General features: G+C 47.9%; 1 protein-coding gene across 1 annotated transcript in view; it reads left to right on the forward strand.

Annotated features, from left to right (window-relative positions):
- LOC147724580 (fibrocystin-L-like) overlaps positions 1-25,323 on the forward strand; it is a 1,106,658-nt gene that overhangs the window by 875,668 nt on the left and 205,667 nt on the right. Inside the window, exons 61-62 of the mRNA XM_086966124.1 lie at positions 734-863; positions 21,198-21,371. Of these exons, the coding sequence (XP_086822250.1) occupies positions 734-863; positions 21,198-21,371 (304 nt within the window). The remainder of the gene's footprint in view (positions 1-733; positions 864-21,197; positions 21,372-25,323) is intronic.

Consider the following 25,323-nt stretch of genomic DNA (forward strand, 5'->3'; position numbering starts at 1 on the left):
CCAGGTTCGGTGCGTACTAGTGCTCTTAAATATACACTTGAGGCCTCTAAACACTCACTTGAATCCTTTCAGCATGTCTTTTGCCACTCTATGAATTAAAATGTGTAATATCCTTTCCAGAGCTGTGATGTTGATTCAGAGAGAGAGTTCCTATAATCAAGTCTGTCTCCCCGCCAATGGTGCTACTTGGATGCCTGGATGTCGGAGATTGTTGGCCTCACACTCCCAGCTTCCTAATGCTATCAGGGGTCGAACTAATGGCGGGAGTCAGGGGATGGGCACCATCTGCATGTGCTTGGATCTTACAAATGAGCTTTGCTGGTGGAGATTTGACTTTAGCGGTATGAAACATCGGCTGCATTTCTTTGCTGAGGAAACACACTGCACGCCACTTACGCCTTCCTTAAAACAATACTACGGTTTCAAAGACTTTTTCATGCATTTTGTGGGGCTTGCATGTTTGTAATTGATAAATGTGTTTCAGGTCAGGTCAGCAGATCGTCACACTTGGTCAGTGCACAGTCGGTTGTGCAAGCGGCACCCCTTGCTCGCTGTAGATGTTTTTCAAAACTACTGATCATTTTAAGGATGAATTTGTTAAACTTTCTTCAATTAATTAAATGCAAGTTAGTTGCAATTTAGATGCTGCGTAGAACAATTTCGAAATGCACCTTCAAAAAAAGATTTTTAAGTGCGCCTGACTTCTGAATCTCAATGTAAAATGTTTCCCCAGGTGGGAGAGGACATTGTTATCACCACCACCAGCTACGATGCCTGGCAGACAGAAACTAGAAGCATTGTTGATGTCTCACCCGATAGAAGAATCCTCACTCTAAATGAATCTCTTTCTTTTGGCCACATCGGTAAGCGCCATCCACAGGCAAACATACTCATACAGCCACAACTCAATGTACTATGTTTGTGTGAACATGCCCGTCATCACTCTAATTCTTGTGTTTGCACAGTTGGCTCAGGGGGTTTTGTAACACTGGGCGAATCCTTCCACTGCAAACAAATTCCCGAGCTGGAACTTATTCCAAGCCATGAGTTATTCACATTAGAATCATCGTGGTTTATTTTTGCGTTGTGGTTTCTGCGTATGATCTCTTTGAGATCAAATATGTTGGAAACCCATTTTTTGTAGTTCAAGGTCCACACATACAAATTGTTACTTGAATCAGGTGGACTAACTGCACAAAGCCTATGGGGAGCCTTATTCATGAGAACCCTACAATCCAAACCTCTAGCGGCATTACATGACATGCAGTGACCTAATGCGCCAAGAGGGTGGTATATAGTCAAAGACTGCTTCGATCTTAAGAGGGCTTCAGGTGCACACTCACAGGTGGCCGCAAGGTGCACTCGACTAAGAAGCTTGCGTGGCTGCATTTTGGTCTTCCTTTGTGGTGCACAGGTTCTAATACTTATCCATCAACAGTCATCTACTATACTTCTGCACCTGCTGAAAAAATAGTAATGAAGTTTCTGTTTCTACTTCTCCTAATTGAAAAATACCACTATCCGAGGGGTACAAAACAAACTATAATGACATGAAAAATCTGGAAAATTACGAGAGATGCATGGTTAGGTGAAATGTAAATCATCATTTAGCACTATATTTTAGCCTAAAATGCATCCTTGACTTAATTTTTGATGTTTGAACGCATTTCCATCTAAAAAGTTGTGCAAACACGTACAAGCTCTGCTAACAACAGCCCTTCATGTTCTATTGTTTTTCCGCGTTTGTAGTACACTATCTGCTGCATATAGAAAGGGTCAACAGAAAAGATTTAGATTTGTATATAAGTCAATAAGAATAAGCAGTTTTGATATGTTTTGATATGAGTCAAATAGCGGGGCAAGACATGAAGGGAGTTTATGCAATATAGTTTCAGGAAGCTTGTCAAATTGCATGCAATCTTTATTGTTTTGTTTGCTGGTCTAGATACTTTGGGCAATTCAATTTCAATTCAAATATTTATTAAGATTTGGAACTCAAATGAGGTCCACATAAAATACATACAAATTAATACATGAAAGTGTAAATATAGCAACAATCATTCCACGGACAGAAGACAGAATAAAATTGCAAGATGTATCCTAAAAAGTACAAAAAATGTACGAGGGACAATAAGTCAACAAGTTAAAATACAAAATAAAATGCAAAATTAATCGTCAGCAGATTATTTGATTTTAGCAGCAAACGGAATTTATAAAGCATATCCTATCCTAGACACAGAGTAATACAATAGCAGCAGTACATGTGCAAAAAGACGCAATCCAGAATCTTACTTTATCTGAGACTTTAAGCTAGCAGCAGAAAGGAAGAGGGAAGAAGAACACAGCAACTCCCTTTTGTGGAAACAGCAGCGAAAACAGGATTAAAATATACACATGAACTCCTTAAAATAATCAGAAAGTTTTAAACACACTGCTTCATTTTTTGGACAAAATAGGAAGTCGCGTGCAGAAGTTACATTTGTTTTGTAAATTTGACTAGACAGGGATTGGTGGAATGAAGATCTGCCCGCAAGGAAGATTGATTGGGGTTTCTCATAAGACCATTAACAGGTTGGCTAGGGTTTTTGTCTGCGGACATACCAGTGTAGAGTATTCCATTTGTCAAAAGACAGTACATCTGAATGTCTGACTTGTATTAATAATGCCTGCTTCACTTGGGCCCCAGAGTCAGGCCAGGACCAGTTTACAGCTAAGCCTTTAACCTAAACCAAGCTGAAGGCAGCCTTACCTTACTTACATATAGTGAGTTTTCTAGACAACAAACAAAATACTTGCCTGTGGTACATATTAAAATATAATGGCTCATAGAGTGCCAAACGAAGAGACACAGTGGCACAACAATATTTCTGCAAGTTTCTGAGGTCCTGTTTAAGGGCAGGAAAAGACCTGTGCTGTGTTGAGACTATGTAGCATTGTGTGGTGATGCACTACCGTAGTGCTACTTGCATATTGCAAAATGAATGTTGTCATTTGTGCCCTTTTTGTCTGAATTCAGGATAACTATTACCTTCTCCAGTAGGATGTAAACACTTCGTACTGATCATATTGCATGCCAGTTTCTCTATAGACATGTGAACCCATTATTTGATATAGTTTGCTGACTCTGTGGGTATATACTTTAAAGTGATGGGACGCTCAATATCAAAGGGACTGAGCATGAGGTTGTCAAATTCACCAATAAATACTTTTGAGGGTGGGAAAACTGTTCAAACTACTGCTTTCCAGCAGTGTTTTATAATTAGACCCATAACTAAATGCTTGTCATGACCAAGTGCCCCTTTAGAACAGCATTATGCCCCATCTTTGTAGTCTGACACATCTACAATTGCTTAGGTCCTGAGTCTGGCAGATAGGGTACTCTCTCACAAATGCTTCAGGAGTTTGTTTTTGAAAAACTAAAAGCTTTTGAAAAGTATGATTGCTTGGCCATCATGTCTTGGCCATCATGTCTGATGGTACTGTTCATCAGACTTTTCTACACTGAATAGAACTGGATCTGACGAACGGCGTCGGATCCATCCGTGGATCAAATTTTGATTCACAGATGGATCCGATGCCGTTCGTCCCACCTCGACCTTCCCTGGCCCCGGTACTGATTCTCGGCCATAGGGAGTCGTTCGACTCCAGGCTGGAGCCTGAACATTTTTCCTATGGGCTAGGATTTAGGGAAGATTGGCAGGGCTCACTGGACTCTGAAGGATACCAACCCCTAGGCCCTAACATGACATTGGCATACACTAGTGGACTGAACACCTCCCCAGATACTAGTATGGTCTCTCCTCCTATCGTAGCTACAGAGGAGGGAGCTACTTTTGCTGTAGAGGTGAGGAGGGTGGCTGAGGTCCCGGACCTTAGTCTGCCCTCAGTGGCAGTGAAGACGTATGTGTTGCCAGAGGTGCCTCATCCGGCAGTGATCCCCTACGAATTGCTTCTCCCATTTGATGAAGACCTTACGGACGTCTTGCATGGGACCTAGTCCTACTCCTGAACAGGGGCTCTTGAGAATAGGACGGTTGCCTGCGGCCCTCACCTCGCCCTAGGGGAACCCAGTTTCTTCAAACAACTTCCTACCCTGGAGAGCTTGGTGGTCCAAGTCTTCACTTCCCTTGTAAATCCTGATACATTCCCTACCACCCCACCTAATGGAGAATCCAGGAGGCCAGACTCCTTAGGCAGGACAAAGTATTCTCCACCTGCCTGGCACGCCGGTCTGTGAACACTGCTTGCTTTTTGGGCCATTACTCCCATGCACTTTGGGATTCTGTTGTACAGGTGCTGCCCGTGGTCCCGGAGGAGGTTCAGGCCATTCATTCCTAACTACGGCAGACAGATGGGATGCAACCAACTTCACAATCTGATGTGGGCTGGACATGACTGACTCACTAGGCAAAGTGGTTGCTTTATCAGTGGCATTATGGCACCATGCACTGGCTGAGGACATATGGCTATCGAGATGATGTCCAAGCTTTGCTTAAGGACATGACCTTTGAAGGCTCCCATCTCTTTGGAGACATGGCGACTTAGTGCTGGAGCCCTTCAAGAACAGCTGGGCTACAGCCAGGTCCTTGGGTCTTTCCATTGCCCCTGCGAACCCCAGTCTGCCTTTCGATCCTTGACTGCAAAAGGGGCTTCTACATGCGTTCTTGCCCGCCCAGTCTCCATGACACACAAGCTTCCCAGCCTCTGTGTCACCGAGGAGGTAGCACTCATAGGCATCCAGAGGTCAGGCTAATCCACAACCTCCATACCCCACCTGGCAACCACAGCCTTCAAACCTCTTTAGTTTGCCCTCCAACCATCATGGGCAACAAGTGAGAGAGCAGAATATGCCATCACCTGCAGCACTGCAGGTCAATAATATCAGACAACTTAGTGCTTGAAATTGTCCAACAGGGCTACTCGCTCCCCTTCATGACTACGCCTCCTCCCATTACACCCACTGTCATGTTCGTTAGGCTAGACCTGTCATCGGCTCTGCTTCAGATGTACAGGCATCAGCTCCAGGAGTGCAGGCATCTAATTCTCCCTCAGCGGCTGCTGTGGGGACCAGAGATGACCATCTTTGGCCACTCAACATCATACTGGAAGAACTGGAAGGAGTGTCAACTGCGGATGCAATGTTCAGCGATATTGAGTCTTCAGCACAGGATTCATAAACAATCTGGCATTTCCTGTGCTGGGAACATTTCAGTGATTTTTTTACTATTTATCAAATTCAAGGTCGAAACAGAGTTTTCTTTATTTTTTCTTCTCTGCTCAAACTAAGCATTATAGCTTTCAAGGTGCTCAGGCTAATAATTAATAACCCATGTACGTGTTAGAGGACCTTTTTGAAACGCTTTTAGGTAAAATGACTTTTCAAGCTTTATTTGTAGCTGGCTAACCCTATTGACCTTTTGATGAGGAGTGGGTGTCATGTTTGTTAGGCTAGGCCTGTCATGTATACCCCTTTTTACATACATTGTCCCATCCACATGAGAATAACGGTTCTAAAGGGTGACCTTTTACCTTGTAGTTAGCTCTGTCCCATTGTGAGCAGGCTTGTGGTATAATGTGATAATAATGCTGCACCTGAGGTACATAAACATGTCCCCAAGCTCGGCACTCTTATTCTGTATAAGAGTCACCGCTTTTTCCATCCTGGGCCAACAGGCTCGCTATGCATGAGCGCATTGTTTTGATAAACATTTATGATTGTTTGAAAAACATATAAAATTGTTTTCAAAACATATGTGTTCTAAACAAAACCCAGGAGTGACCATTTCAGTGTATAAGACCTTCACTCCCCCCAACAATTTCGAGGAGAATTATTTCCAAGTTGAGCTGGGGTTCTGCATGCTGAATCTTCGGCACGCAGCGGCCTGACCTTCCTTTGCGAAATATCATCCTCCAAGCAGAGACGGGGTCCTTCGCTCTCAATCATCAGATGAGGGGGTTGGAACTTCCCTAGGTGTTTATTGGCTACATACACCTATGCACATATACATGCTACACGTACACATCTAGGCTAGGTACATTTTAGGCAGATTACGTATCGCACAAATTGTAGGAGAACGCATATGCTATAGTTTTTAGGAACCATCCATGTTCATTATTTTAGCATTATGGTAGAAATGTATCTACTATTTACTATATTGGCCCTTGCCATTTCTTTTGTATACTTCTGTCTCCTAATTGTCGCAGCACATATTTTTTACACAAGATTGTCGCTACACCAATAAATACTTATTGAAAACTTTCCAATTGTTATTCTGTTTGTTTTCTGAGATTAAGCAAGCACGAGCACCTGAGCAAAAAGTACTGTACTGTTTTTCACGATCCCTGAGGAAACAGGGTTGTCATGTTCAATGGTTGCCAGAAACTACCTACACCACTGTATAATACAGGGGGATGGTAGTAGCACTGTAGATCTAGCTGGTCTAACAGCTGACATATCCTGTGAGGGTGTCCAGACTCTGTTTTGCACACCAATGCCTCAGTTAGGTCATCCAAAACGGGCAGGTCCCGGGCGACTCCTAGGAACTACACAACACCGCTTGTGACAGGCTCACAGAGGACTATCTCTCCTTACTCCAGCAGGAAGTGGAAGCTCTCTTGGCTAAGAGAGCCAAAGAGAGGGTGCTGATGCTAGAAATAGGTTGTGATTGTATTACAAGCTACGTTATGGTGCCAAAAATGACGGAGGACTTCTCCCCATCCTAGACCTCCGCCCTCTCACTTCCTTCCTCAAGAAGGAGAAATTCAAAATGCTCACGCTCGCTCAAGTCCCATCTTTCCTGAACCCGGATGAGTGGATGGTAGCGTTGGACTTGCAGTAACGTATATTTTTGCATCCCCTTCAATCAATCAATCAATCACAGACATTTATATAGCGCACTACTTACCCGGAGGGTCTCAAGGTGCTGGGGGGGGGGGTGCTGCTACTGCTCGAATAGCCAGGTCTTGAGCTTCTTCCTGAAGGAGAGGTGGTCTTGGGTCAGGCGCAGGTCGGGAGGGAGGGAGTTCCAGGTCTTGGTGGCCAGGTAGGAGAGAAGGACCTTCCGCCTGTTGTCGTTCTTCGGATGCGGGGGACGGCGGCGAGGGCGGGGCTGGCTGATGGGAGATGTCGTTTGGGAGCGTAGAAGTTGATGCGGCGGTTGAGGTAGCTCGGGCCTTGATCGTGTAGGGCTTTGTGTGCGTGGGTGAGGAGGCGGAAGGTGATTCTTTTGTTGACGGGGAGCCAATGCAGGTCTCTCAGATGTCCGGAGATGTGGCTGTGTCGTGGGATGTCGAGGATGAGTCTGGCTGAGGCGTTCTGGATCCGCTGGAGTCTCTTCTGGAGCTTGGCGGTGGTTCCGGCGTAGAGGGCATTGCCGTAGTCCAGTCGGCTGGTGACGAGGGCCTGGGTGACCGTCTTCCTGGTCTCGGTGGGGATCCACCAGAAGATCTTCCGTAGCATGCGCAGGATGTTGAAGCATGACGAGGAGACTGCGTTGACTTGTCTGGTCATGGTGAGGGAGGAGTCCAAGATGAAGCCCAGGTTGCGTGCATGGTCTGTCGGTTTGGGTGCGCTGCCCAGGGTGGGGGGCCACCAGGAGTCGTCCCAGGCGGAGGGCGAGGAACCCAGGATGAGGACTTCCGTCTTGTCTAAGTTCAGTTTCAGGTGGCTTGTCGTCATCCACTCGGCTACGTGTCTCATCCCTTCGTGAAGGTTGGCTCTGGCAGCGGCGGGGTCGTTGGTCAGGGAGAGGATCAGCTGGGTGTCGTCCGGGTAGGAGATGATGTTTAGGTTGTGTTGGCGTGCGATGGCCGTGAGGGGGCTCATGTAGACGTTGAAGAGGGTGGGGCTCAGCGAGGATCCTTGAGGGACGCCGCAGATGACTTTGGTGGCCTCTGACTTGTACGGTGGTAGACGGACTCTCTGTGTTCTTCCGTCGAGGAAGGAGATGATCCATTCCAGTGCCTTCTCCTGGATTCCGACGTTGCTGAGGCGCTGCACTAGGGTGTGGTGGCAGACAGTGTTGAATGCCGCGGAGAGGTCTAGGAGGATGAGGGCCGCTGTTTCTCCGTTGTCCATCAGGGCGTTGGGGTTGGAGAGCTCTTGGAGAGCTCTTTGACGATGTTGAAGAGTTCCTTGCAATTGTGTGCGTTGTTGTCCAGCCAGTCCTTGAATGCAGTTTTCTTAGTGGCACGGATCAGTTGGTGGTGCTTCCGGGTGGCAAGCTTGAGGGCGGTCATGTTCTCCGGTGTTGGTTCCCTTCTCCAGGTTTTCTGGAGGGTTCGGCAGTTCTTCTTGGAGCTCTTGAGTTTGTCGGTGAACCATGGGGCCTTCTTGCTGCCGGGTCTGCTGGGCGGGGTCCTCAGTGGGGCGAGTTCGTCAGCGCAGTTGTTGATCCACTTCGTGAGGTTGTCGGCGGCCTGGCTGGGGTTCGCTGAGCTGGCGGGGGGGTGCTGGCTCAGGGAAGCGGCGAGCTGGTCGGCTGTGATCTTGTTCCAGCTTCTTCGAGCAACCGGTTGCTGGTGGTGGTGGATCGTCGTTCTTCTGAAGGTGAAGTGGACGCAGCTGTGGTCCGTCCAGTGGAGTCCAGTGGCGTGGCTGAAGGCGATGTCTTTGCTGGATGAGAAGACGGCGTCGAGGGTGTGTCCGGCGAGGTGGGTGGGGGTGGACACCAGCTGCTTGAGTCCGAGGTTGGCGAGGTTGTCGAGCAGGGTGATGGTGTTGCGGTCGTTGCTGTTCTCCAGGTGGAAGTTGAGGTCCCCCAGGAGGATGTAGTCAGCGGAGGGGAGTGCATGCGGGCTGACGAAGTCGGCGATGTCCTCGCTGAATTGTGTGCGTGCTCTCGGGGGTCGGTAGATCAGGGTGCCTCTGAGGGTGGTCTTCGGGTCGGTGCGGATCTGGAAGTGTAGGTGTTCGGCGGTTTTCAGGGTGTCGTAGGTGTTGGTCGTGATGTGAATGGTGTCCCTGTGGATGATGGGGATGCCTCCTCCAGTCTGTTTGACGCGGTCTCTTCGGGTGATCTTGTATCCCTCTGGGATGGCGATGGTGATGTCGGGTGCTGAGGAGTCGTTCATCCAGGATTCCGTGAGGAAGGCGACGTCAGGAGCTGTGGTGTCGAGGAGGTTTCAGAGTTCGATGGCGTGCCTGTGGACGGAGCGGGTGTTGAGCAGGATGCACTTGAGGTGGTTGCTGCTGGTGTTCGGCTTGGCGGGTGCTGGTGCGGGGCAGGTCCGGATGCAGGTGAACTTGCAGGCGTGGCAGCTGAAGGGTCCGTGGGTGCGCCTCGGGGTGGCTCTGTAGCATCCAGGGATCCCGCAGGTGTTGAGTGCGATGAGTTCGGTGGCGTTGTAGGACAGTCGGGTCGTCTTCCGTCGGTGGGGGCCAGGGGTCCTGGCGCTGGGCGCGGTCCAGGCGCGGACGGGCGCAGACGGGCTTACCTTTGGCGCGCCTTCGGCGCACAATCGGAGCGCCCGCTGCGCGTGACCGCTGCGCGTGACCGCTGCGCGTTCGCACGGTCGCTATATATGGCGAAGTGCGAGGGAGGGCGGAGCAGCTGGCGGGCGGGAGCGGGGAGGGTGCAGAAAGAAAAAGGGGGCGTGGTTAGCGGCGGTGGCGGGAAGCGGGGAGCGGGTGGGGAGGAGACGGGGGGAGCGAGAGACAGGCAAGCAGGCAAAAAACAAATACAAATTCACAATAAAGTACAATAAATGCAGAGGGGCACACAGCAAGATAGCGGGGTACAGGAGCCTGCAGGACAGGCGAGCACAGCGCTACACCGTAGGAGACCACGCCGCTCGGTGGCAGGGGGCGTGGTCACATGGCGGCGGCCGGGGCAGCGAGGCAGGCAGGCGGGAGGCACACGCAGCAACTGGTGGCCGTGCGGCGCGGGGGGTGTCCTAAACTAGGTCACACTCACCTGCGTTGCATGGTCGCCATATATGGCCAAGTGCGAGGGAGGGCGGAGCAGCTGGGAGGCCGGAGCGGGGAGGGTACAGAAAGAAAAAGGGGGCGTGGTTAGCGGCGGTGGCGGGAAGCTGGGAGCGGGTGGGGAGGAGACTGGGGGACGAGAGACAGGCAAGCAGGCAAAAAACAAATACAAATTCACAATAAAATACAATAAATGCAGAGGGGCACACAGCAAGATAGCGGGGTACAGGAGCCTGCAGGACAGGCGAGCACAGCGCTACACCGTAGGAGACCACGCCGCTCGGTGGCAGGGGGCGTGGTCACACGGCGGCAGCCGGGGCAGTGAGGCAGGCAGGCGGGAGGCACACGCAGCAGCTGGTGGGCGTGCGGCGCGGGGGGTGTCCTAAACTAAGTCACACTCACCTGCGTCGCACGGTCGCCATATATGGCCAAGTGCGAGGGAGGGTGGAGCAGCTGGGAGGCGGGAGCGGGGAGGGTACAGAAAGAAAAAGGGGGCGTGGTTAGCGGCTGTGGCGGGAAGCGGGGAGCGGGTGGGGAGGAGACGGGGGGAGCGAGAGACAGGCAAGCAGGCAAAAAACAGATACAAATTCACAATAAAATACAATAAATGCAGAGGGGCACACAGCAAGATAGCGGGGTACAGGAGCCTGCAGGACAGGCGAGCACAGCGCTACACCGTAGGAGACCACGCCGCTCGGTGGCAGGGGGCGTGGTCACACAGCGGCGGCCGGGGCAGCGAGGCAGGCAGGCGGGAGGCACACGCAGCAGCTGGTGGCCGTGCGGCGCGGGGGGTGTCCTAAACTAGGTCACACTCACCTGCGTCGCACGGTCGCCATATATGGCCAAGTGCGAGGGAGGGCGGAGCAGCTGGGAGGCGGGAGCGGGGAGGGTACAGAAAGAAAAAGGGGGCGTGGTTAGCGGCGGTGGCGGGAAGCTGGGAGCGGGTGGGGAGGAGACGGGGGGAGCGAGAAACAGGCAAGCAGGCAAAAAACAAATACAAATTCACAATAAAATACAATACATGCAGAGGGGCACACAGCAAGATAGCGGGGTACAGGAGCCTGCAGGACAGGCGAGCACAGCGCTACACCGTAGGAGACCACGCCGCTCGGTGGCAGGGGGCGTGGTCACACGGCGGCGGCCGGGGCAGCGAGGCAGGCAGGCGGGAGGCACAAGCAGCAGCTGGTGGCCGTGCGGCGCAGGGGGTGTCCTAAACTAGGTCACCTGCCTGTCAGCAGGCATTACCTACAGTTCATGGTAGGCCACATGCACTTTCAGTTTGTTGTGCTCTCTTTTCGCCTTACCAGTATCCCTTTAGCGTTCAGCAAGGTGATGGCGGTGGTTGCTGCTCATCTGTGACGATCAGGGTGCCAGTCTTTCCCTATCTTGACAAATGGCTGTTAAAGGTGGGCTCACCCCAGACAGTTGTCTCCTACCTCCAGGCATTGGCTAACCTCCTACACTGTCTTGGGTTAACTATCAATGTGCTGAAGTCACACCTGATTGCCGCTCAGACACTGCCTTCCATCTCAGCTGTTCTGGGCAGAGTGGGGTATTGGTCCTATACTCCTGAAAGGCGACTGCAAGATATTTAGGCTCTGATACAGATGTTTCAGCCTCTATCCTGAGTATCGTAAGACTGACTCTGAGGCTGCTGGGCCTCATGGTTTCTTGCATCCTGCTTGTAACCCATGCCAGCTGGCATACTTGGGCTCTGCCGTAGGTCCTGAAGTTCCAGTGGGCACATCTTCAGGACTCTGGGCACTTTACCACTGTAATGCAGTGTGAAAGCTCATGTGCCCTTCCTGCACATGCTACGATGTGGTGCTTCTTTGATTGGTTTAGGTGTTGTACCTATGAGTGCCCAGCAAAAAGATGCACCATATACCCAGGGCAGGTACTGCACTGGCTAGTATTGGGACGCAGCACTGATTGTGCCACCACCCAGAAAAGGCTGTCAAACAAGTATCAGTCCTGCGATTGCAGGCCTGTGGGTGCGCAGTTCATCTTATCCTTAGTGGGCCTAACAGTACCGGTAGAGAACCCCTGAGGAAAGCCCAGAGGGGCAGACAAGTGGTAGGTGAAAGGCATGGTAGGTACACATGCCCAGGTATTGAAGAACCCCCATGTGTCTGCTCTTCTAATGGGACACCATTGGGGTGTTTTTGCTGATTCTGTGTTTGTGGCTTTATGTCCTTATGGCTATGGGCACTTTCCAACTGTAAATGCAGTGTCAAAGTGATCATGCCCTTCCTACACATGTTAGGAAGGGGTGCTTACCTGATGTTTTTAAACATGCAACAAGCCTACGTAGAATGTTTTTAAAACATGTCTCAAGACTGCCATTGCAGGTATGTGTGCATGCAAGTGTACTTATAATCAGGTAGGCCTTTCTAAATTACTAGCCAACCCCAAGGGGACCTTTCACTACCACTAGGGCATCCTTATGATAGGTCCTGAGGGGTGAAGCAAGTGGTAGGTGAAAGGCAGCCCAGTTAGTGAAGAATACCCATGTGTGTTTTCACTACCTATGAAGTTATCTTGGCAGAATGGTTGAAATGACTTTAGACTTAAATAGGGGTTTGCAGTGAAGCATCCTCATAATGATTCCTATCATTGGATTCACAATGATAAACCCTCTCCTGTGGTAAAGATTTTTTTTTCATTACTAGCTTAGAAATGCCACTTCTATAAAGTGGCCATTTATTTGTTCTAAAACTCTTTGTGTGCCTTTTTAGTTTGACTCCATCCTTGGCTGGAGGCTGGGGGAGCATATCTGTGCATTCCAAAGCAACAGCAAAAAACATTGGGCGTGTAACTGGAAGGACAGACCTCTGCCATTTGAGGGCCTGGGGGGGTAGATTGGAGCCTTACATTTTAGCACTTGGCCTCTGGGAGCCAGATCATGGCCTCACTAAAGCTGAAGATATTCATTCTACGGCCTCATGGTAGACAGGACTGAAATTTAGGGGAGACCACTTTGGTTCAAAGGGAAAGCCTCTGAACCATGGTAGAGATTGACTTGTTGGGACAAGAGCCTGGAGACCCTGGACCTGCATGGTGCACACTGCCAGAGGAATATGTTGTGCAAAAAGAGGATTACTGACATTAGAACCGGAGCATGCACCTTTCCTGAATAGTGGCTGGTTTGGGCTGTTTACCTGCTGCTGTGTGGCGCTCCTCCAAGGGCTTGTTGGCTTGCCCCCTGTTCTCTTGAGGAGATCTCAAGGACATCAAAGACCTCCCACAAGAGACCCACACTGCCTACTTGTGACACCTGGGGTGAGGTGCCATCTTAAGTGCCCATATTGTCTTTTGGATCCAAACTGGCAGCGCAGCATGAGCGTGGAAATAAGAATTCAGCCTGGAGACCGATTGCCCTCTGCAGAGCCCCAAAAGTACTGCTCACATCTAAGGAGTGTGGCCACCTGCATCGTGGGGACCTCAGCATGCATAAGCATCTTCTTGGTGGTGAGCTGATTCACTGTGTGTCAGAGCCAGCGTGGCCTATTTCATCGATCGTGCCGCATCTCTCTTGTGCAACATGCCAACTGCGTGCTCATTGTGTGCAGAGTCCAATTAAAAGGTTGCAACCTTCGTGGTGGGGGTATATATTTAGTAGAGCCTCTGTCTACCTCATGCAGCACTGGTAAACTTGCACCTATGTGTGTGACCAGAATTGTCGGGTGCTGCCCTTAATGCAAGCAAGGCATTGTGCCTCATTTGCAACTCTTCGTTGAGTGTGACCGGTATTGGCTGGTGCGATTCTGATTAGCACACACCAGACGTTGTACCTCATTTCCAGTGAGAGACTGAGTTTCTGTCTCATTGTTGTGTGTGACCGCAATTGTCTTGTGCGGCTCGTATCAACAACCAACAGACAGTGTGCTCAGATTGCCTGGGTGCTACTTGGATCAACGTGTATAGGACAGAGTGCCTTCGACTTTCGAGGGGCTCCTCTGCTTCACACCCCTTTCATCGATTGTTCCTTTTGTGCCATTAGTGTGGCAGCCAACCGCCCTCTCCTTACCGAGCCCAACAACTTTGTGTTTTCAGGTTGTTGTGCCTGGGTCAGGCCTGGGTAATGTGAATGATTGACTGGGTTGATGGGATGCTTCTGAGAGTGATCAGAAGCAGGTCAAGAGACTGCGTGCCTCCCGTGCTTCGCAGAACTGGGCTGGTTCTGGAAGGCACATTGTGAAATTAATTTATTGAATGACTATCACCCTCAGCCTGCTTTTGCTCTGCATCCTGTGAGTGAACTTCCCTAGTGGTGGCCAAGCCTACCATTTGTTGTATGCCTCCTAATTAGTCCTGCTACTCACTCACACCTATTTCCCTGGGACCATGACTAAGTGTGACTCCGGCCGCAATCGGCCTAGTATCAGGGGAAGGGCTGGTTATCTGGGTGTAGGGTAGTCGAGGTTAACTGAAAGGTGGAGGAGGGCTTGGGCCACTGCGTATGCATTGTACGATCAATTGACCTGCCAGATATCAGTTGCATTGTCTGCATATCTGTGTGAGTGCACTCTATAGGGACCAGCATGATATCCTTGGCACCGTGTATCAGTGCGGAGTGTGTGGGACTGACTGCCTGAGGACCTCCTGTGATTGATTACACCACACAACAGTGTTGCTTTACACATTGATTCCTTGCCAAAAGAATACTATGTTTGACATTAGTTTTACATGTGTGGCCTAAGCCCACGGTGCTGATAAAAGTGTTGTAATTATCTGTGTGTACACATTTACAATATCGTTGTGATCTGGGGTGCACCATATAGCTGCCTGGTATTGAATTGTAATAATTGCAGGCTGGGTCTAGTTCTGCCAATGTTTTGCACTGCATAAGCATGTTGGGGGCTAAAGTAGGATAATTCCCAAGCGTGCATACTACCAATGTAATTTTAATATGGTTGAGCCTAGTACTGCTAATCATATTTCCAAATGTGATTTATGCCCAGAAATACAAGTTCATGATGAGTTAAATAATGTGAGCGTTGAATGCAATAACATTCTTTACATACACCCCTTGTGAAGTCTCTTTTGTGATGCTCAGTGAATTTATTGTGTAATATTGCTGTACCAATGCTTTTCCCATTGCCTGTGAGAAGCCTGCCTGCTCAGTGTCAAAAAAAGCATGGGTGAGCGCAGGTTATCCTCTTCACTGCAATTTAAGAGACAAGGGTACCCCATTGTAGAGTATTAAGGGTAAACAATGGTTCATTGGTGGCCTAAATAGGACCTGAAGAACATAACCTGGAGTATACTATTAAGTCACTCTTTGGAGCAGAATATGTAGAGTAACATGTAGAAAATTATTTTTTTCATATTTTCAACATGTAAGGATGCGTTTCAGGTGCTCAAGTGAGTGACAAGGTGCATATCGTGACATGAATAAACGAAATGTCACATAAAAACAAGTATTAGATTAAATCTAACCTCTAACTGAACCAAGATTAATTCCTTCGACTTAAGCTTCTTTCGCACCCACATGCTGGGATAGAAATGAGAAAAAATGAAATCCTTGAAGCTAATACTTCCCTGATTGAAGCATCTCTTACACCCACAAGCTGGGACAGAATAGAGATCAAGAAAGATTTCAGGAAGCTCACCTGGTCCTGAAGATGATCTTAAATCACTAAAGATCGAAACGTCGTCGGCCCACCCAAGGAAATTCCCCCATCCCATTGTATATAGCTCTGTGGATTACACCTTGTTTTTATGTGACATTTCGTTTAGTCTCACTTTGTTCACTCATGTCATGATATGCACCTTGTCACTCATGTGAGCACCTGAAACGCATCCTTACATGTTGAAAATATGAATAAATAATTTTCTACATGTCACCCAACATATTCTGCTCCAAAGAGTGACTTATTAGAATACTCCAGGTTATGTTCTTTAGGACCTATTTAGGCCACCAATGAACCATTGTTTACCCTTAATATAATATCCTCTTCACTGCATCGCGAATTCCGCTGTAGTGCTGGACATTCCAATCGCGGGCATGGTCGTGACGGCTCCCGGCCGTCATGAGCACATGCCCATTGTGACTCATGATGGCCGTGAGCTGTCATGAGCATGGAAGAGGTTGTACAGTGAGTGTAACCACCCACCCCTGATGGAAGTGGTATGTTCTGCCTGGCTAGGGTTTTGCCTCAGCCAACCAAAAGGTGCTAGTTCCACCAAACCTCCATCAAGGTAAGGTTAGTGCAGGTGTTCACGGACAATACTGCTGCTATGTGGTACTGCATCAAACAAGGTGGAGCAGGGTTGCGGACCTTTTGTCTGGAGACCATGTTTCTCTGGACATGGCTGATTTGTCAGGGCATATCCCTGGTGGTTCAACACCTGACGGGCTCTCCAAGTGCCAGGGCTGACAAACTCAGCCAGAGGTGCCTAGTGGAACACAAATGGCATCTCCATCTGGAGTTGGTGCACAGTCTCTTTCTGCAATGGTAAGAGCCTTGGTAAGATCTGTTTTCCCTTGCAGAGAATGCACAATGTCAAAGGCGGTTCTCACTCAGAGATGCTTTTCATCTCGAGTGGAGCCCAGTCCTCCTGTACACCTTTCCTCCCCATACCATTCCTGTACAGAGTTTTCAAGATCAGGAATGAACGGACACAGGTCATTCTTGTGGATCTGGACTAGGCCCGGAGAACCTCGTATCTCAAGCTGTTGAACATGGCCATCAGTCCTCCGATCAGACTGCCATTTGGGGATGATCTTCTATCGCAGCAGCAGGGAAGGCTTCATCTTCATGCATGGAGATTGAGCGGTGACAGTTGACAGTTGTTGCCCTTCAGCCCAATGTCTGCAATGTTATCTTGGCAGCCCGGCATCCCTCTACCAAGGCAGAACACGCCTGCCAGGTATGTTGCATGGTGTACAGAGAACAGGTTCACTCTCTTTCTGCTCCCCTCTCTCCGTTCCTTCTCTTTATTCTTTCTCTTGTCCAGCAGAACTCTGCATTGGGTATCCTAAAGGGGAAACACCCGTTACAACGCAACTTTTACAACGCACTACCATTACATCGCAACTTTTACAATGCAGGATCCATTACAATGCATGCCTTTACAACGCATGACATTACATAGCAGATGCTATTACAATGCATGCCATTACAACGTAAGTATAGGTAAGTATATCATTTTATTTGATATTTTATGTAACATTATATAATTAATTTAATTAATATTAAAAATAAATACATATATTAATTTATGTATTTAAAAAAAATAAATTAAATATATTAATTTAAGTAATTTTTTAAAATAAGTATGAGTATAGGAGTATATGTTTTGGGGTACTGAGGTATATGTTTTGGGGTGTTTGGGTATTTTTAGGGTTCAGGGCTAGGTTTGGGTTATGGGGTACAGGGGTATTTTTAGGGTTGAGGGCTAGGTTTGGGTTTTGGGGTACAGGGGTATTTTTAGGGTTCAGGGCTAGGTTTGGGTTATGGGGTACAGGGGTATTTTTAGGGTTCAGGGCTATGTTTGGGTTATGGGGTACAGGGGTATTTTTAGGGTTCAGGGCTAGGTTTGGGTTATGGGGTACAGGGGTATTTTTAGGGTTCAGGGCTAGGTTTGGGTTATGGGGTACAGGGGTATTTTCAGGGTTCAGGGCTAGGTTTGGGTTATGGGTTACTGGGGTATTTTTAGGGTTCAGGGCTAGGTTTGGGTTATGGGGTACAGGGGTATTTTTAGGGTTCAGGGCTAAGTTTGGGTTAAGGGGTACTGGGGTATTTTTAGGGTTCAGAGCTAGGTTTGGGTTTTGGGGTACAGGGGTATTTTTAGGGTTTAGGGCTAGGTTTGGGTTATGGGGTACAGGGGTATTTTTAGGGTTCAGGACTAGGTTTGGGTTATGGGGTACAGGGGTATTTTTAGGGTTCAGTTTTTAAAAAAACGACTTTAAATAACTTAAATTAATTAAATTAAATTAATTACAATTTTTTTAAAAAAGATATACTTACCTATACTTACGTTGTAATGGCATGCGTTGTAATAGCATCTGCTATGTAATGTCATGCGTTGTAAAGGCATGCATTGTAATGGATCATGCGTTGTAAAAATCGCGTTGTAATGGTATGCGATGTAAAAGTATGCGTTGTAACATCATACATCCAACATAAAGGGCTATCTTACTTCTATCTCAGCCTTTCTGTGGTTGCCAGATCAGCCATTTCTGTTCTAATCCCCTGTTGTAATTAGCTTTCTGAAAGGGCTACAACACATTTCCTCCTTCACCCTTGATCCTGCCTCATTGGGACATTAATCTAGTGCTCACTTTTCTGATGTTTCCTTTTGAGTCACCGCAACTGTTCTATCAGGCTCTTTATCATCAAGATGGCCTTCATTGTGGCAATAACATCTGCTCTGAGGGTCAGTGAACTACAGGATTTGTCACCAAAGCCCAAGTCCCTGTACCTAAACATATACCAGAAGAAGCTGGTTCTTTGCACTAGCTTTCTTTCCTGCCGAAAATGGTCACTCACTTTCATGTAGGCTAGTCCATCACCCTGCCTACCTTTTGCGCTCTGCCTCATCTCTTTACGGAAGATGAGTGACTCCATCAATTGCACCCAAAAACAGAGTTTTCGTTCTACCTTGACCACACCAAAGTGTTTCGGGTGAAAGACCAATACTTGTTGGAGCGAAGAAGGGGAAAACCACACAGAAACGGACTATCTCCCAATAGATCGTGCTCTGCATTAAGATCTACTACATATTGGCCAAGTGGCAGCTTGTGTGCTCATTCCACTGAAGCTAAGGCTGAGCTGCTTAAGATCTGCTTCGCATTTGCTTGTGTGCAACGTGGGCCTCTCTTCTGCACGCATTCACAAAACACTACTGCCTGGACAGTTAGGTCCGTCCAGATGGTACTTTGGATGGTACTTTGCCTGGTCCGTCCTGTAGGACTTTTCGGTGTTAAATTGTTTCTCAGACCCACCTCCAGGTAGGTATTGCTTGGGCCTCCGTTCTAAGGTAAGGAGTCTGCGGCTAGATGTCTCTATCAGATGAACAAGGTACTTACCGTTAGTAATGCCTTATCTGGTAGGGACTCGATCTAGCTGCCGATTACATACTGCCCTACCCATCCTTCCTGCTCCATAAATGGATTTCTAGGGACATGGCTGTTCCACTCTTAGTGCCCTAGTTTTCTATACCAGCGGTCAGTGTTCTTCATGGCTCTGTATTACTGGTGTGGAAAGTTGTGAAAAAACTGACGTCAGCATGCTAGGGTGATGTCTATATAGGCACCGCACACGTCACTTCCGTCATGGTGGACATCACCTACTGGCACGCAGGGGTACAGCTCACGAAAAATGTCCTGATCTAATCTAATACCTGGAGATTATTCTAAGGGAAGGAATCTGTGGCTAGATAGTCTCTACCAGACAAGGCATTACTGAAGGTAAATTATCTGACAAAATGCATTATTTTTAAACGAAAAACTTTCTTTTGAATTGATTTGCTTCTGAAGATGTACTTTTTTTTACTATAAGCCAGAGTTATCATGATCTGAGAGTTCAGGTAGGCCACTTTCTTATTCTTGAATCAGTAACCTATATCATCACACCAAAAAGGGAAGAAAGGGAGGGTTTCTACCAATACCTGCCGATAGAACTTCTCTCAAACTGCGAGATACATGGAATTTTCTTTTCAACTAGATGGATAATAGCAGACGTGGCCTAACTGCATCATTTGTCTTTTTAGAGCTGTCTTTCCCCAATGCTGCAATATCGAATTATTTAATTACTAATTTATCTAATTCTTTTTGGCCTAAAGATAATAGGAATATAACCTCACTTCCATTTTCCTCAGACTCTATGCATGTGACCTGAGTGACAGTACATAGGGCCTCATTTATGAGAAGTCGCGCATCGCTGCAACAAAGTAGTGATGCAACACTTCTCATTGCACCATCCTTGCAACACCATAGATGCATCGTATTTAAAGTACGGTGCACCATGTCGCAAGGAGTTACACATACGTCAGTATTCCTGATGTATCTGTATGCGCAAAAGTGAAGCATTGCTGGGATGTGTCTGAAAACAGACGCAGCTCCAGCAATGTGTCCTTTCACATGGGGCAAGTCAGGCGTAAGGTTTTCATACAATGGCGTCCTAGAAAAGGTGCACTGAAATCTTATAGATTTCAATGCGCCACTTCTACGTGGCTAATATGTGGGGGAAGGCCCACCCTGCATACATTATACCTGAATCCGGTATATGTAGCGCAGAGGTTTACAAAGTGATGCATCTGCCTAGATGCGTCACTTTGTAAATAGGGCGCAACATGGCGCACTTTTTACACCACCGGTGCGTCACAAAAAGTGATGCACCGGCAGTGCTAAAGTGTTGCAAAGCTCATAAATAAGCTCCAAAGTTCTTTTATCTGTGCGCAACAAACGGACCTTACTCTTAAGAGTCTGAAAATAGATGACCACAGTACAGTAATTGAATGACAACTAGTGCAGCAGTTTTCCCAAAAGACATCACTGCGATATAGTTGTTGTGAGGACAAAGGTAGTCAGATAGTTTGTACGTATGCGAGGGTGATCAAAGAAGGCGCTATAGCGTCTTTAGACCAGATGCAGCAATGGAATACAAAGGGAAGCATTCCATAGAGTCAGGTTCGGGTCTCACAACTACTGCCAACCTTCCACTGAGGAATGTGCAGAGCAGTATCCCACTGAGAATATAAAGAAAGAGGGAGGATGGAATTTAAATTCACAATGAGCAATTTAGGAAGAGAAGGGGATGCATGTGTGTGAAATATCTAATAATTAGCTGATAATTTCAAAAGAGAGTGTTGTAATTGGTAATTACATCACACTGCTAGTGCTGCAAATAAAGGGTACTATGAGAGTCAATCACAAAGTGGCCAGGAGATCATGTGTACTTTTTGGAGAAATGACCCATGTTTTGTATCGTTTCTTTGCACTTTGGCTCTCAAGGGATTGTAGTGTATTCGTTTGTTTCTTTTTCTACTGCCTTTGGTACAAATGAGAAAGTTGAGCCTGCTATTATTGTGATAAATCAGTTAAATAAGTTTATCGATATTCCAAAGGTCGAACCTTCTCAAGTGTTTAGGATGTAGAGCAAACACATCGTATGTTAATGCTTTCCACCAAATTCTTTAGAGTGGTGTACACTTCTCCAGATAAAGTTGAACGATGACGCTATGGTCTAATGAGTGAATTACGCATTTTTCATTAAAGTAGAAAAAGTATCAATATTTTCAAGGAAATCTCCTCTTCTTCCAGCTGAAACTCACCAGGTGCCAGATACCAATGTCCGCTATACTCTGGCTGCAGATGTGGGCCTGCTCAGCAGAAACATCAAAATAATCGGTGAAGATTATCCCGGGTGGTACAAGGAGTCCTTCGGCGCTCGAGTGCTGGTCAGCAGGTTTAGAGATGGCGGCCGTGTGTACAGAGGTAAAGAAACAAACAAAGATGTATTCCTATTTTCGACTGTTTGTGGATACAGTCCACTGTTTTCCCTTTTTCTGACACTGCTGATGGGTGTGATGTGGTGAAACGGACTAGTTTACTTGATACCCATGTGGATGCAGCACACTTGTAAACAACGGCCCTATGGATTGGGGTTTGCGCTATCTTTCAATCCTCTGCTATTCAGCAAATGAAGGAACTCCTTTTACATGGGGTGACGACTGTTCGATAGGAGTCACCTTGCGATAAAAGTTCGAGGTCGCTAGAGTGCTGTTCGGGCAATAACCCCGCCCCAGACCAAAACGGGTGAAAGGCCGCTTTATTGGACAGGTAGGCAATATACAATATAAATACATAACAGATCATAATATGAAACATTTCACAAACTAACACCCCCATCCCCTACGCCATATCCCCCTGTCAACTATTTCCCCATCTTGTTCGGCCTAAACCTCGTCCCCAAATGCCTATCTCCCCCCCTGCCTACCTCTTGACTCCAACTTCTCTCCCCTGTTTCCCTCTGTCCGAACCTATTCCTAATGCCTCCACCCCTTCCTGCATGTCTTGCTTTCCTCTAAATCTGCCACCTGTCCAAGCGACAGCCACCTGTAACGAACTTTAATGCATATGAAAAAACAATCATTGGCAAAGTAATACAGAAAGTTATACAGAAATTATTCGAAAAAGGGGGTGGGAGGGCCAGCCAAATATTGCCAGCCCTACCTCTCCTTACCTCCCGAAGTTAGCAATAGAACGCTGGGAATGCCCACGCTCGCGCTTTCGCCACCAACCAATCCCTGCGGCCCCCCACCCGCGTGACAGTCCAGGGTGTACCATCGCTCGAAATATCCCGGGGGCGAACACTCGGCGAGTGTCACCCCTGGGACCCCATTGGGCAATAACCATGCCCCAGACCAAAACGGGGTAAAAGGTCGCTTTATTGGACAGGTAGGCAATATACAATATAAATACATAACAGATCACAATGTGAAACATTTCCCAAACTAACACCCCCATCCCCTAAGCCATATCCCCCTGTCAACTATTTCCCCACCTTGTTCCGCCTAAACCTCCTCCCCAAACGCCTATGCCCATCCCTGCCTACCTCTTGACTCCAACTTCTCTCCCCTGCTTCCCTCTGTCTGAACCTATTCCTTATGCCCCCACCCCTTCCTGCCTGTCTTGCTTAGCTCCAAATCTGCCACCAGGAAAAACCCCATCACAGGTGTTTTTCCTGTCCCCCCACCCTGTCAGTTAGCTGTGAGGAGAGAAAAGTTTGTTTTGTAAAAACCATTGTCGCCAAACTGGATGAATCTCTATTCCAATGTGAACCATGTGCCAAACAATATAAAAGCCATATGCTCTCGCCATAACAGTAAAGAAACACCTTCCAAAAAATGATATACTTAGCAAAGAAACTACCACCCCAATAAAATCTGAAAGTTAACTAGACATAAAACTAATAGAACAGTAAGTATAGAACTTTTGGGCAAAGGAAGTGGGAGGGGGCAGAAAAGAAAGAAAAAAGGAAGGGTGCGGTGGGAGGAAAACAGGGGAAGGAGGGAGTGGGGCGGGAGGGTGGAGAAATAAAGATACAAAAAAGATGTACAGTTAGACTAAAGGGGCCCATTCACTGAAAACTAAAATGCATAAATATGCTGTCGCTAAAACAGCACAATCTTAACACCATGGATTGACATTTAAAATCCCAGCAATCATTTCCCGTAAATTCAACAGATAAATGTCATTGTCAATGAAAGACAGATAAACTCCGTCATGTCGGAAAAACTGAAAATCTGCCCTATTAACTTCTTCATGCACCAACCAAGAAATATGATTTATAAAGCAAAAACGTTGGAGATCCCGATTTACTTTCCAGCTTGCCCATTCTATTGCCGTGAAACTGTTCGCCCCTTTCCACACTCTCCGGGCCAGAAGAGCTGTCAGGATGAGACGATATCCGGGCCATGACTTTAAGAAGAGTTCGAGATCAGTCTTCATTACTATTAACAGCCCCAAACCTGACAACTGGACTAGGTCATTCTCTCCCAGATGTATCAAAAGGAAATCTTGCATTCTTTTAGATGAAAATTCACTGACCAGCTGCAAAAACTGGCCCCATTTCATCCCGTTCTTTCCCCACCATGAGAAAGAAACTGCATCTGAAGAAAGACCCAATTCCTGCCAAAATGTCTTGTGTCCGCCTGTATAGCTGCCCACTTGATGAACGAATGGCCAATTAGCCACACATGCTTGCGCGCAATCTGAACACCTAAAAAGAAATTAAAATTAGTATCCTTCAGCTTACATGTTATGTTCCAATTGTCTGATGTAGCTCAAAAGCAATCGGAGGACTAGCGCCCTCATTTTTAATGTCACCAACAGAAAAACCCCACTTGGACGCTTCTGAGGCCGCCCCAATGCGAAAAGAGTGTGTACCAAATCTTTTGGCGTTCTCACCAATATTCATCAGAGATTTTCCCAGTATGGCTAACAGTTATGACGCTTGAAGTTGTGAGCCATCTTGATGACGATAGAGAAATGTGGAAGATGCACCCCCTATACTTAAAAACTCAGACCAAGCATGCACGGGACATAGTAAACCTCCCACAGCCTGCAATATTACCATGAAACCTCTACCTGTCTGGTCAGTTTTCGGGTTTTCTAGAAAAATGTCAATGTGTGTCCGGATCACCAACCGACCCCTGCCCACACCACGTCTTCAACAAAGCCGACGCCATCATCGCACCCCATCTACTAGACATCATCAACTCCTCCTTCCACACCGCCACCTTCCCGGAGAGCTGGAAGCACGCAGAGCTTATCGCCCTCCTGAAGAAACCAACGGCGGACCCCACCGACCTCAAGAACTACCGCCCCATCTCGCTCCTTCCCTTTCCGGCCAAAGTCATCGAGAAGACCGTCAACAGACAGCTGGCCGCCTTCCTCGAGACGAATGGATCCCTCGACCCCTCGCAGTCTGGGTTTCGGGCCAACCACAGCATCGAGACCGCCCTAATCGCAGCCACCGACGACATCAGAACCCTGATCGACAATGGGGAAACAGCGGCCCTCATCCTCTTGGACCTCTCTGCGGCGTTCGACACAGTCTGCCACTGCACCCTAGTGAAGCGCCTCAGCAACATCGGAACCAGAGAAAGCACTGGAATAGATCATCTCGTTCCCCGCCTGAAGAACCCAGAGAGTCCGCCTCCCCCTGTTCAGATCCGAGGCCACCAAAGTCATCTGCGGTGTTCCACAAGGATCTTCCCTCAGTCCAACCCTCTTCAACGTCTACATGAGCCCCCTCGCAGCCATCGTACGCCAACACAACCTCAACATCATCTCCTACGCCGATGACACCCAGCTGATCCTCTCCCTCACCAACGACCCCACCACCGCCAAGGCCAACCTACACGAAGTGATGAAAGACGTCGCCGACTGGATAAGGAGCAGCTGCCTTAAACTGAACTCAGACAAGACGGAAGTCCTCATCTTGGGATCATCACCCTCCGCCAGGGATGACTCCTGGTGGCCCCCCGCCCTGGGCACCTCTCCCAAACCAACGGACCACGCATGCAACCTGGGCTTCATCCTGGACTCATCCCTGTCGGTGACCAGACAAGTCAATGCTGTCTCATCTTCGTGCTTCAACACCCTGCGCATGCTCTGCAAGATCTTCAGATGGATCCCCACCGAAACCAGGAACACCGCCACCCAGGCACTCATCACCAGCCGACTGGACTACGGTAATACCCTCTACGCCGGAACCACAGCCAACCTTCAAAAAAGATTCCAGCGCATCCAGAACGCCTCCGCACGACTTATCCTGGACATCCCCCGACACAGCCACATCACCGGACACCTGAGAGACCTGCACTGGCTCCCCGTCAGCAAGAGAATCATTTTCAGACTCCTGACCCACGCACACAAGGCT

The sequence above is a fragment of the Lissotriton vulgaris genome, chromosome 4_1, assembly GCF_964263255.1.
Source record: "Lissotriton vulgaris chromosome 4_1, aLisVul1.2, whole genome shotgun sequence".
Taxonomy (NCBI): domain Eukaryota; kingdom Metazoa; phylum Chordata; class Amphibia; order Caudata; family Salamandridae; genus Lissotriton; species Lissotriton vulgaris.